The sequence below is a fragment of the Lepidochelys kempii genome, chromosome 1, assembly GCF_965140265.1.
Source record: "Lepidochelys kempii isolate rLepKem1 chromosome 1, rLepKem1.hap2, whole genome shotgun sequence".
Classification (NCBI taxonomy): Eukaryota; Metazoa; Chordata; order Testudines; family Cheloniidae; genus Lepidochelys; species Lepidochelys kempii.
The window spans coordinates 140,914,269-140,927,616 of record NC_133256.1 but is presented as its reverse complement, the minus strand read 5'-3'; the positions used below and the strand labels follow the sequence as shown (position 1 = coordinate 140,927,616).

The following is a 13,348-nucleotide window of genomic DNA, read 5'->3' as shown; positions in this document are numbered from 1 at the left end:
TTAACTTCTCTGCTTCACAGAAGAGGGAATGATGAAAGAAACAGTAATTACACCATGGGCCAACCCTTTAAACCCTTAGCACCTCATGCATTCCTATTCAAATCAATGGGACTATGTTCAGTAGTATGTCTTCGGGCCCTTTTTGCTTCTTTATGATATATAAAGGACTGAAAGGGTCTCTCCCCACCTCACAACATGCTGGGGGAAGTTGTTGGCTTGCTTTTTTGCACTGGAGATTCAGATCCTGTGTATGCTGCAGAACTATGATGCCTGAGGAACTACTGAAAGAGTGAGGTTATAAGAGCCAAGAGTCCAAGCTGAACAACTGAGAGGAAACTGAATAGTTTTCATGTGCTGTATATGTGTGTCAAGCATATTCAGAGATAAAAAGTCACACTATCCTATCACAACTATTAGTCACGTTAAAAATCTAATCTTCTCGTTTCAAACGCAACTTCCAACTTATATATATATCTTCTTACTATATGTTCCATTCTATGCATCCGATGAAGTGGGCTGTAGCCCACGAAAGCTTGTGCTCTAATACATTTGTTCGTCTCTAAGGAGCCACAAGTACTCCTGTTCTTTTTGCAGATACAGACTAACACAGCTGCTACTCTGAAACCTGTCTTCCATATCTACAATATAAAAACAAATCCTACAACTAGCCAAGTCTGTCCTAGCACTTTTGTTAATGCAAATAAATCCTCAAAATTCTCTCTCACAAAACTTTTCCGTAGACTCTGGTGTGCTGAGAAGTTGCTAGCCAATATTAGTCTTTTTTCTCCACCTAGTGGTACAAGATCATACTGCACAATACTCATATTATCTAATTCAGTGGTTCTCAACCAGGGGTACATGTAGGGTACTCTGAGGGTACTCAGAGGTCTTCCAGGGGTCACATAATCTCATCTAGATATTTGCCTCATTTTACAACAGGCTACATAAAAAACACTAGTGAAGTCAGTGCAAACTAGCATTTCATACTGCTCTGTACACTATACACTGAAATGTAAGTACAATATTTACATTCCAATTAATTTATTTTATAATTGTATGGTAAAAATGAGAACGTAAGCAATTTTTCAGTGACAGTGTGCTGTGATACTTGTATTTTTAGGTCTGATTTTGTAAGCAAGTAATTTTTAAGTGAGGTGAAACTTGGGGTTTGCAAGACAAAGACTCCTGAAAGGAGTCTGAAAAGGTTGAGAGCTACTGCTGTAATCAGTCTCCGAATGTCTAAGAAATGATCAAGCTGTGGAATGGAAAGCACGTGAAGAAAAATTTGGAAAGAACAAGTATATTTTGAGAAGGTTGGGAGGGCAGTGTAACTATGTAAATCACAGCTATAAAAAGAATGTAAAGATACAAGCTCATTTCTACCCTTTTTCATGATATATTCCTGGTACAATAGAGACTCCTGCCAAGCCTAGAAAAATACCAAACCTGCCTTGTTTAAAAGCATAATGAACAAATTTTACATCACAGAACCTGGCTAAATGTTCCCGCGAGCCCTCACTATTAGGCAATTTCGGTTGAGAATAACGTGCAAATTTCGCAGAAGAAAAAAAAAGACAAACAAATGAAGCCTCACTCCATTTTACTACCTTCATTGTGCTCACCCTCCAAAAGACATACATCTTGTCTGGATAATTCTTCTCTGTGTGAACCTGATCCAAAGCCCACTGAAATCAACAGAAAGCCCCCCACTGATTTCAGTGGGCTTTGGATCAGGCCCCAGATGTAGCTCCGTTTGGAGTCTTTCAACTCTGGTTGGCAGTGAAGACTTGAGAGATAAGCAATAGACTGCCTCTGCACATATTTCACAGCTTTCCTGAAGAACACTGATGGACAAACCCCCGGCCAGTTACACCTACAGTTTCATTTATTTCGTGCCCTTTTGTTCATGAGGAGTATACAGATGTATTATCTGCTCAACACAGTCATGCAGAAACAAGGATTTTGGTGTGCCAGTGAAGCTTTCATGAATTTGGAACTTAAGTTATTTAATTAGAAATAGTACCATGTGACCAGTTTGAAGGATTGGTGACTTTTTTCCCCATTCATGCATGTTATACACTCTCAAAAGATCAAAAAAACCCTAAGAAATAAGGGAAAAAACAGCAAGTTCTGATTTCAGAACAAACCAAAGCACTGCATATGTACAGCACATAAATTCATAAGACTGAATTAGCCTAGGAACAGTAACTAGAATATTGGAGAAGGAAAAAAAAAAGGATATTACACAGCTAGATGTGGAGGATAAAAATAATTAAGCAACAGCAAGGTACATTCAATTACTATTCTTTCAGACTTTCATCCTGGCTCTGCAGCCTACAACTATTACCACCCTCCTTCCCCCAACACTTCTGTATTTATTTACCTGCTAGTAACTGTTGGTATTTCTTGAACTTCCCTAGCTACTGTCAAGGAGCTATCTATTTGATACTCTTGGGCTCTACATCCTGTGCTTTTGCACTACATAAAACTGTATCTGCAAATGCAGTCTGCTGAGCCTAAAGTCGTGCAATACATGTAATTGTACTGTTAGCTTATAGTGATACAGTTGTGGTACAGTATAATCAGTGTGTATAAACTTTTTTCTTCTATATCCAGCACATGTAAGGTAGTTTTTACTTAACTCATAAAACCAAAAATTTTAAATGCTGTTTTTGTGCCTTTTTAATTGAATGCAAATTTCCATCCAAATTCAGCTTAAATGCAAATCACAAGTAAAAAATGAATCGAGTTAATAAGTAATATAACATTCACCATTTTCTAACAAAAAATATAAGAGTTCAGAATCTTACTAAACACATGTTAAGCTATATAATTGCTTGAATTAACGTGTACAGCTATAGCGTACCCACTTGGTTTGCATAAAGTTCCTAATTTAGTGTAAAGACTATATTTGGTTGCAAATCAACATGTTTTAATGATTACTATCCTATGAGAATCAATCTTTCTTTAAAAAAAGAAAAGGAGTACTTGTGGCACCTTTTCTTTTTGCAAATACAGACTAACACGGCTGTTACTCTGAAACCAATCTTTCTTTAGGATAACTAAAAAGGTACTTATACAAAACAAACCGTTTTCAGCTTGCTCATTTAAAAAAAAAATCAATCCACCCCCAAGTATATTTGCTTTAAAAAGTATCAAGATACTAAAAAGGTAAACTTTAGCCTAGTGAAATATGTACAAATCATTGATAACACGTAATCTGACTCTGTAACACAAGCTAGTCATTGAGAAAGTCACACTCCAAAGTAGGTGGAAGGTTTGGGTGTGTAAATGAAGCTATGTTGTGGGAGAAAGTTTGCCCAGACACTGGGAAGAAACAATATTCTAACCAGACAGCCCTTCATCTGACAGCTTTCCCAGTTGAAAGGTTGACTGTACTGCATGCTTGGCAACCCCTACAGCCAGTGTTCAAACACCAGCACAAAGCACAGCAGACTCCAGCTGGAGCCTTGTTGAGGCAGCTGGCCAGTAATAAAGTAGGAGGTCTACTCCATTATTAGACACCTTGATTTCTGCCGACAAGTGTCTGCTCATTATGGGAAAAGCCAAGATGTAACATAGGGAGAAGCGACAAGCCAGAATGAATAGATGGGCAAATAAACCATTACTTTTTCTGGTATCACTTAATACATTATTTTCCGGCTTCAGAGTTTTCAGCTCCCTGGGGAAGGCAATCTCAGTTTTTACAAATGCCTTCTTTGAGAAAATGAAGTTACTTTGCTAAGCAAATACAAACGACACCATGCAGACCCAGACAGCAGTCTAAGACACAGCAAATTGGAGTAACACTATGTAACAGAATCTATAAACTAAACAACCCTCCACTACCAAACCACACAGACTGGCAAACTGCAATACAGAGACCAATACAAGTCAGCATTTATCAAGACATCATAGTATTCAACAGGCTGCAGTTTTCAACATTTGCTTAAACTAGGCTCCAATACCATAAAGGTTACTGTTGGTAATGTTGACTTTTACTAAAATAATTAAAATTGGCAGATTCCTCATGAATACGTAAAACCATGGTTACAATTTTACATATTTTACAGTTACAGAAGGCTGATTTTACTATATTTTACAAGTGAAATGAGTTAAACTCTGATGACTGGCTATCAAAAAAAACAAACCAAAAAAACCATTACTACCTCCCCCCCACACACACACAACCAGTGAAAGTGTTTGTTTGTTTTTTTAATACACACAGTGTGTAGATTAAGATCAGTTTGAAAAAAGCCAAACTTTTTCTATGGTGCCTTTATACTTTCTGAAAATAAGTAAATTTCAACTCCTCAGCAGGTCAAGCTGTGTAAGAGCACATGACTCCCGTGCTCAGGACCCTCCATTGGTTACCAGTTAGACTACAGTGCCAATTTAAAGTGTTTCCACTGATCTTCAGATCTGTAAATGGTCAGGATCTAACTACATGAAATAGCCTCTCCATCCCGACAACTCTCCATCACTGGGTTCCTTTGGGATAATGCTGCTTTAAAAACAAAAGAAGCTTACCACCCTCCCAACCCCCTGACACACACACACACACCAGGCCCCCAGAATCTGAGGACCAGAGATAAAGTATTCTTTAAAGGGGAGGGGGTGTCTGTTCAACAAGCTAGTAGGGGAGATTAGCCTGAGAAAGTCTGACCAGTTTTAGAATACAACTCAAGACCTACCCATTTGCTAAATACTTCCTATGTCTAACCAGAGCACAACATTCATACCTGTCTGTCCACTCCTGTATCTGCATACAGAACTAATTTAGAGCAGGCACCTGGGTGATAAGCATTATTGCAAAACCTACAGTTATAAGGGGAAAAAAAACCCAGAACAAATTATGTATATATTCTCTTTGTATATGAGAATTAATTTTGTGTCTGCTGCAGATATGGTATCAGTCATCAAAATATGTCCTGCATCCAATAAAAGATGTAGATATTAAACAGACTCTGAGCTTTGAAATGAGATTTCGTATTGTTACATTAAAAGTCATTAGAGAGAACTGTTTAAGCTTTAGACAGCACAATAAGAACGCAACAGTGATTTTAAAAGATTGTATTACACATTACAGTGACCAGATTAAGAGAATAACTCGCCTGTACAACCAAGAGGGTCTACAATAATGAAACACATTAAGGTGGGCAATAATGGAAACCAACACAAAATAAGTGGTGGTGGTGGCTGGGGGGGCTTTTGTAGGCCAACCTTATTTTTGGGGGAACTTACGCACTGCAATCTAGCATAAAAGCCATTTCCTTTACAAACGCCTAGCTTAGACAGACATTAAGTTCACAGACATACCAACAAATGACTTGTTCGCCATTCAAGAATTATTGCAGAGTACTAAGTGGAAAAAAAAAAATCAACATACTACAGCTGCATGCTAGATATATTGAAAGACAAGTTATGCTGAGTGCATAGGGAGGAAAAAAAAATACCTTAAGAGTTACAGTTCAGATATGTGCTGGAGAACAGAAAATAGCAGCAAACATTTTGTGTTTAAAACAATGATAGAAAACTGTATGTGCAGTTATGACTACATATTTGTGATAAGCAGAGTCCAGACATCCCAGAGGAAGAAAAGGGGCTTGAAAGCTCCAAAATAAGCAACTGAATACTGTATACAATACTATTATACTATAAAAGTGTATTAAGTAAGGTCTTTTATGAAAGCCAGCAACACACTGGTCATGAATATCATTGTGAAATGTATGTATTAATTAATGATTAATTAATGTATGTACTCTGAGGAAGCATGGATACTCATTGATATTATGCACTCAAGTCTAATCAGACTAAAGCCTTGGCTATACTTACAGACATACAGCGCTGTGAGTTAAACCCGCCTTCGTACAGCTGAGTAGGGAAAGAGCTGCAGTCTGTCCACACTGACAGCACACTGTCGTGGCCACATTTGCAGCACTTGCAGCTGCATTGGGAGTGGTGCATTATGGGCAGCTGTCCCAGCATTCAAGTGGCTGCAATGTGCTTTTCAAATGGGGGAGGGGTGGGTGGAGTGTGACAGGGAGCGTGGGGGGGAGAAAGTGTTTTTTTGGGGTGCTGAGAGTGTGTCAGTACCTTGTAAGTAACAGACCTTCCTCCCTCCCCCTGCCTCTCTCTCACTCACTGAAAGCAAACAGCAGCTGTTTCTTTTTTTTCTCATAGATGAGATAAGCAGCCGCTTTCGGAAAGGGACCCCAATCCCCCGCCCCGCCCCTCCCCTCCCCTCCCTTCCCCCTGCTGCCTCTCTCTTCAAGCAAACAATTAGCTGTCGCTCCAAACAGAGCCCTCCGCCTGCCCCTCACTCACTCAAAGCAAACAGTAGCTGTGTTTTGTTTTTTCGATAAGCAGCCCCCCGGAAACGGCACTTCCGCGTCCGGAGTTCACAACAAAACAAGACAGGACGCTTCAATTAAAAGGATTATGGGGAGTCTCGGGAGGTCAATCCAGCTCCGTTTACACTGGAGCTGGAGCATCTCAGCCAATGCGCAACAGCTGTTAATCCTCTCGGGGAGGTGGAGTACCAGGAGCGCTCCAGCCAGGGAGTCAGAGAGCTCTACGTGCCTTGCCAGTGTGGACGGGGAGTAAGGTAGAGCGCCCTGGTAGGCTTTATTGTGGTATAACGTGCAAGTGTAGCCAAAGCCAAAGGGAGAAACACGGTTTCTCTCAGAGAGAGGGAAGGTATCTCTCTCCCTCTCCCTAATATAAATTAGGCAATATGGAACCAAAACAATGGAAGCTCCATCTACATATGAGTCAAGAGGGGGATGGGAAGTCAACAGGAGGAGATGAACAGCGGGGGGGTCATCCTGCTTCTGGAGACAAAACAATGAGTTTGGAGAAGTATAAAGATAAGCAAGAAGCCATTACTTAATGGACACAGAGGCCAGTACTCCTGAAATCTATGAAAAGTGGATCACTCAGCCATGTGGGTTGAGGACACTGATCTGACTGGAACAGTGAAATTGCCTGAGACCAAGATTGTAATCTGTTAAATTTTAGACACTGGAAAATATGTTTTATTTTTGTTTTGTCACCATTTTCTGTTTCTATTATTCTTGCTTTTTCTCACTTACATCGCTATTCTTATTAATAGACTTACTTTTGGTTTTTATCATAATGCAGTGTTGTGCATTAAAGTGTGGATTGTCAGCTAAATTAACAGGCTGGTGCATACACTGCCTCTTTAGATGCAGTAAACTTGATACTTTCTGAGAATGTCTAGTGATAGGAGCTGAATACTGCAGAGGAACGCTCTCCCAGGGCCGTCAGGAACTCGGGTTCACTGAATGTTACCTTCAAGGCTTGGTTAAGACTGACAGAATCTTGAGGAGTTTGCTGGTGAGGTGGACATAATGGTGTGGCAGGGACCCGACACACAGTTTAAGCTCCAGCAAAGCTCTCTCTTGCTGAGGCAGAGGGGTAACAGTGGCTTACGGTTTTGGGCACCCAGAGAAAGCATCACAATATTTTAAAAGTGTCTTCCAGTGAAAGTTTGATTAGAATTACACCTGAAGTGGTTTTACATCAGTTACTATATTAAAAGGCTTTTATATTTTTTCAATCATTTAAGTTAATGAATATTAGGCCAGAGGTTTCAACATTAATGGGCACTTGGAAATCAGAGTTTTGCCACTATCTTCACCTGAAGTGTTTTTACAAGTGCCAAAATTAGACCAGGTTTTCAAAAGTTGCCTCTAATTTTGTGGCTGGAAAAATGCAGGCAAAAATTTATATTTGCAAATCTGGTCCTTGAAGTTGGAGCTAGCAATCTAAACATACTATGGGGATGTGTTCTTTATTATTAACTCTCCATTTATTGCTGGTTCAGCACCCAGTAGGTCAGTTTTCAACTCACTCATGCCTTATGGACACACAAGTTTTCATCTTTTGTTTATATATTACTAGAGCCATTGGCCTGAAAACTGGTTCATTGTTTAACAATTCACCAGTTCTTGCTTTTTTAAACACCACTTGAAGACATAATCCTCTGTGACAAGCCAACTAGTTTCTGAAGAAGTGATTATAAATGTCAAAACTAATACACTATGACCTCAGCTGAAAACATGCACCACCAGAAACAAATGAGTCAGCAGCAACAAAGACCATGTTTCAAACAAATATCCCTAGCAATATATTAAAGAAAAAGTCAGACAGTATTTTTTCAAGATCGGAAAATGTAAGTCACTATATAGAGAGAGAATGCAGAATTATTTCTTTTAATCACAGTGTCATACCTGCGTGAAATATTTTCCATCATGTTTCAGGACTTTCATTGAAAGGTCAAGAATCAATCGTAGAAACTCCCATGTAGAATCTGGATATAAAGAATGAATTAGAATTTTCAAGTACTAGTGGCTTGCTAAGCATTACATAACTAATATTTAAGCACTGCTACGGAATATTTCAGCAGGATGATTATTTTTCTCCATCATTAGTTTAAATAAAGTGTTGATTACCAGCACTTGGGCTGTTTGGATTTTTGTCAGGTTTTTTAAGCATTTCTGAGAGACTTTCCATAACCTGTAGTGTGAATTCCCACACGTATTTTCATGAGTTCCCACTATTCAGCTGACTGTGCTTAAAGTCAAACTAAAGGGTAAACAAAGAAAATTTCAGGAAAAAAAATCAAGTCTTCGATGACAGTAATTGGACTTTTTAAGCACAGAATATCAATAGAAAAGTATTTCATTACCAATAAGGTAATGCAGTTTCCACCCAGCCAAGGGCATAGAAGAAGCAAGCCTGCAATCCTAAACTATGGAGGTTAGATGCGTGACATTCCCCCTTCAGCTCTAATTTTTCCACACTGCAAGGTGCATATTGGGAGCAGTTCAAGATGAACAGCTCCAGAACCCTGAAAATAAGAAAAATCTGCAGAAGAAAAAATGTAATGTGATTCTTTACGTCATTGGATGAATGCATTACACTAACCCTCAGGAAGATTTAACTTATTTCTCAAGCATAACTGCAATCGGCAACTCAAGCTAACAGTTATTTGTCATCTAGAAGGCATTACAGGAAAGAGACCTAAAATAGCGCCACCTAATGAAATATTGAGATCTTACTGTCCTTCAACATATAGCACAATAAGACTTCAACTTTCTCTAGTCATTCCAGCCCCACTGTGTCTTCTGCAAGGAAAATTCTATTCTCCATAGGGAAGGTATCTTATGTTCCCTAAAGTGTTCCATATCCATATTTTAACAGAATGGTGATATAGTACATAATAATTCTGAAGTCCTCAACTGTTTTGAAAAAGGACCTCAACTTTCAGCGTAAATGGGAGGAGAGGGAAGAAATGCTCCAAACAGAAAAGAAATCTGGGCAAAAAGTGCTCCAAAAATGTACATGCTAGAGCAGCAACTCAAATATAGGGATACACTATTACATTTATTTTAAAAAACACATCTCCCTGCCTGAGAACATAAAATAATGTGTCCCCCAATTTCGTAAGACCCAATTAAAGAAAACGTACATTCATGTTCTGTAGGTCACAAATCTATGGCAAGCTGTAAAAAACAGATTTGTGTTTCCAAAGTCTTCCATAGTTTATAAACTAGCTGTACTGTTTAAATTCAACTCGGGAAGTGGAGATGGGGGAAAATAAAGATTCTTCTGTGACATTTACTTCAAAATTTGCAAGGAAAGTGCTCCTCACTTCCCCTTTTTCCCAATTCAGGAACTGAATGCTAAAATTTAGAAGTCCTGATAGTCACAATTCTTCTCTCCACCTGCATGCATGTGCACTCCCTTTCCTCCCCCCCCCCTTGCTTTTCTTCCTAGTGCTCCTAATTATGACAACATCTCTGGTCTCAAAAGAGCCTATTACTTACAGAAACTGCTGCGAATACCACCCCACACGCTGCTGAATGAGACTCTGACATGGCTGAAATAAACTCTTAGTAAGTGTACAGTTGGGTTCATTGCTGTGCAGTGACTAGGTCCCCATCACCACCAATATCCAGAAAAGAAGGGGGGGAGGGGGGTTTTGGGAGGAACGATGTACTTGTGGATATATGTCTATACTTCTGCAGGGGAAAAAGCCATGGCAGAGTCTTAGAGCCCACATCAACTGACTCAGGCTCACACTACAGGGGTAAAAATAGCAGTGCAGATGTTCCCACAGCAAGACGGGGTGGTCTCAGAGCCTGTGCTCCGGCCCAACTGGGAACACTGACACTACTGTTTTTAGCCCCGCATGAAATGACCCAGGCTGAGATTCCCTGCCACAGGTTTTGTTTTGGGGTTGGTTTTTTTTGCAGTGTAGGTGTACCCCATCACTGCACTCTGCTATTTAGCTTTTGGTACAACTGGCTGTGACCCAGGAGCCCCATGGGACTAGACAATCCAGGCAGATGCTCCGGAGTTGGAGTGTGCCTTTCACTAACCTGCAGAGAGTCAGCAGGGCTGAGTAGGCCTAGAAGAGCATGCTTGTGTTGCCCATGGAGTTGGGGAGCTGACCCATGGCAGGTACAGACAAGGTTTCCTCAAGGTGAAGCCAGGAGGGATGGGGCAGGATGCAGAAGGGGCAGCAAGGTTCCTCACAACGCAGGGTACCCCCAAGCAGCAAGCATCACATAAGGTAAAAAGATCCCCCTCATTTTAACCCCCAAAATAATATTTTGCTGCAAACTGTCAAGAAAGCGAAGTGTTAAAAACAATTAGTATAAACAAAGAATTAACCTTCTTCAGGAGATGTGGAGATTGGAACAGCTGTCAGATCATTAATTACATAATCAAACATCCTTCCTTCTTTGGCATACCTCTTCAGTACTGGAACACAGTCTTCTATTAGAACCTAAAAAATTACTATGTTTTAATAAGTGATCAAAATCTTCTTAAACTGACTGCACTAATATGATCTATAAGCATTGAAATAGGGAAAGAGGTCAGAATTAAGTCTGACTTTAACATAAGGTTCTAATCTTAGCTTTTTATATCTCAATATAGAAGGCAATGCGTGGGGGATTGAGCGCGGGAGTGATGCAGCAGCGAACCAGAATTTCCATTCCCAGCTCTGTCACCGACTGCTGGATGACCACTTAGATCACTTGTGCCTCTGTTATTCCCCATTTTTTAGATGGGGAAGTAGTTACTAGCCTCACAAGATAGTGGCAAGTTTTGAGATCCTTGGATGAAAGGCACTTAACACATGCAAAATATCATGCAACTTTTGCTAGTTTTTCTCCAAGAAAACTAGCTAGTATTCAAAGATATGTCCTTAGGAAGAATAACCTTGCAGTTAAGATACCGAATTATGATCCAGTAGCTGTGGGCTAGTTTACCTGCTCTGACAGACATGATATGTTACATAACCTTCTCAGTAACCCAGTTTCTTCTTTCTTCCAATGGGGGAAAGAGGGTAGAATATTTACTCGTATGAATAGAATTTGCCAACAGATTTCAAGCAAATAATAGCACAGATAAAACCAAATTAACCCCCCAATCATGTGAACTATATCTGAGATTCTGAATGATGTACTAGCAATTGAATTAAGCTTATGATTTGCATTACTTCTCAGCCAGTTTATACTGGGAGTTATTAGATACCATACTCTAATTTTATATTAATATTACCTATTTTCACTCAGCTACTAACAAGGTTTGGTGATGCCAATATGCATTATTACGATTCAAGTTTCTTTATTATTCCAAGTGTGGGTTGTAAATATTAAGAAAACAGAGTGGGTTTGGAGAGGCAGAGTTAAATAATCCAAAATTAATGAATCAGTGTTTTGAATCCAAACCCTAGTGCAAACTATACCATGATTCAGAAATGCAGATATGGATTAAGCCTAAAATAGTAGGAAAGAAAATGTTAAGAAGTCAGATGGCATACAAAAAACTTCCCAAAACAATAAATTGCCAGATCTAAATCTAGATCTAAATCATATTTTCATTTGTAAAAGTTACTTGCAATGAAGGCAACAGATAGATTACCTGATAGCATTCTCCTTTAAGATTGTCTAAGACATCTCCACATGTTTTACGCATGTATTTTCTACACCCGTCGATCACCATTTGGTCAATGTTTGATGTTAGTTAAGGAACATTAAATTCTGTTCACCTTTCATTAACCAAAGTTTTGGGGGTTTTATCCTTTTATCAAAGAGATATAGTCAATCTTATGGAGGAATAGTAATAGTAATACATATTTACTGCAACATCTAGGATTAGGAATTCATTCCCAACCTCAATTAGAGGTTTAAGATATTATTTATATTAAAAAAAAATTCTTTCCAACCAGCATTGTTGGCACCATAATTTACCATACATTTTAAAAGTGTACTGTTTTAATACAATGATGATGATAATTATTTTGGTTTATAGACTAATGAAATTTGCTATGTACAGTGACTAATAGCAAATCATATCTGGAAAATGGAACTTTGAAATCTTATTTATGAAGCCACCTTTGGATCATTTTCTTTAACTGGTATCTGAGAAAGAGGATACGGTTGACATATGCCATCATCATTAAGAACCAAATCCTGAAGTCTTTAATCAGGTGACATTCCCATTGACATCAATGGCTTTAAGTTACCTAAATAAGGAAATCAGGGTTCAACTCAAAGTGCAGAAAATGCTGTTCGAAAGCTACGATTTGGATTAGGAACTTGGCCAGGATCAGATCTCACAGTCAATGCCTGCATGTTGTAGTGATTGGGTCTAAAACCATTCCTATTTTTTGGCTTAGACAGAACCAGTCTCCCAACACAAGTTCATACAAGGGACATTTAACTTGAGGTCCCAAGATACATAAGGAAGAGTATGCTAGATTATTAACATGAATGGTCATTTGTTGAAAGGATATCTCCACCATGGTGACCATCTTTGGTTTCAGTTTGACTATTTCATACAGTATACCCCCATCACCACCTCCTAGGATCAGCACTTCTTTCCCAGTGAAGTCTTCTTTCCCACTGCCCATTATGGCTTGCGTATATGCCAGGTCGCTCTCTGCCAGATCTGGAAGTAACAAAGAGAAAGTTGGTCAGAAGCTTTGCATTTGTAAGTCTGTTAATTACTAACTACAGTAGACCAGATGCATCTTAAAAGCAATGCTGTGTATTGTCAGTGTGAAAACCAGCATGGATTTTATATTCTTCCAGAACAAAAACACCAACACTTACAAGTGTTAACGTTACAAAGTCCAGCTCTCCAAAGTGAGGACATGCCAGAACTAAGGGCTTTTCCTGCATGGAATTTTTATGGTTACTTTGGTTCCCATCCCATCATTTACTCTGCATGGGTAGATCTGCATGATGACCCCTACTAGGGTCAGTGAACTCTGTGCAGATATAACCACAAGCAGCCAGTTGCAGGT

General features: G+C 39.2%; 1 protein-coding gene across 1 annotated transcript in view; it reads right to left on the bottom strand.

Annotated features, from left to right (window-relative positions):
* Positions 1-13,348, bottom strand: part of SMS (spermine synthase) — a 78,414-nt gene that overhangs the window by 15,770 nt on the left and 49,296 nt on the right. The window contains exons 6-9 of the mRNA XM_073357304.1: positions 12,836-12,990; positions 11,962-12,051; positions 10,705-10,819; positions 8,256-8,335 (exon numbers count right to left, since the gene is read on the bottom strand). Coding sequence (XP_073213405.1) covers positions 8,256-8,335; positions 10,705-10,819; positions 11,962-12,051; positions 12,836-12,990 — 440 coding nt within the window. The remainder of the gene's footprint in view (positions 1-8,255; positions 8,336-10,704; positions 10,820-11,961; positions 12,052-12,835; positions 12,991-13,348) is intronic.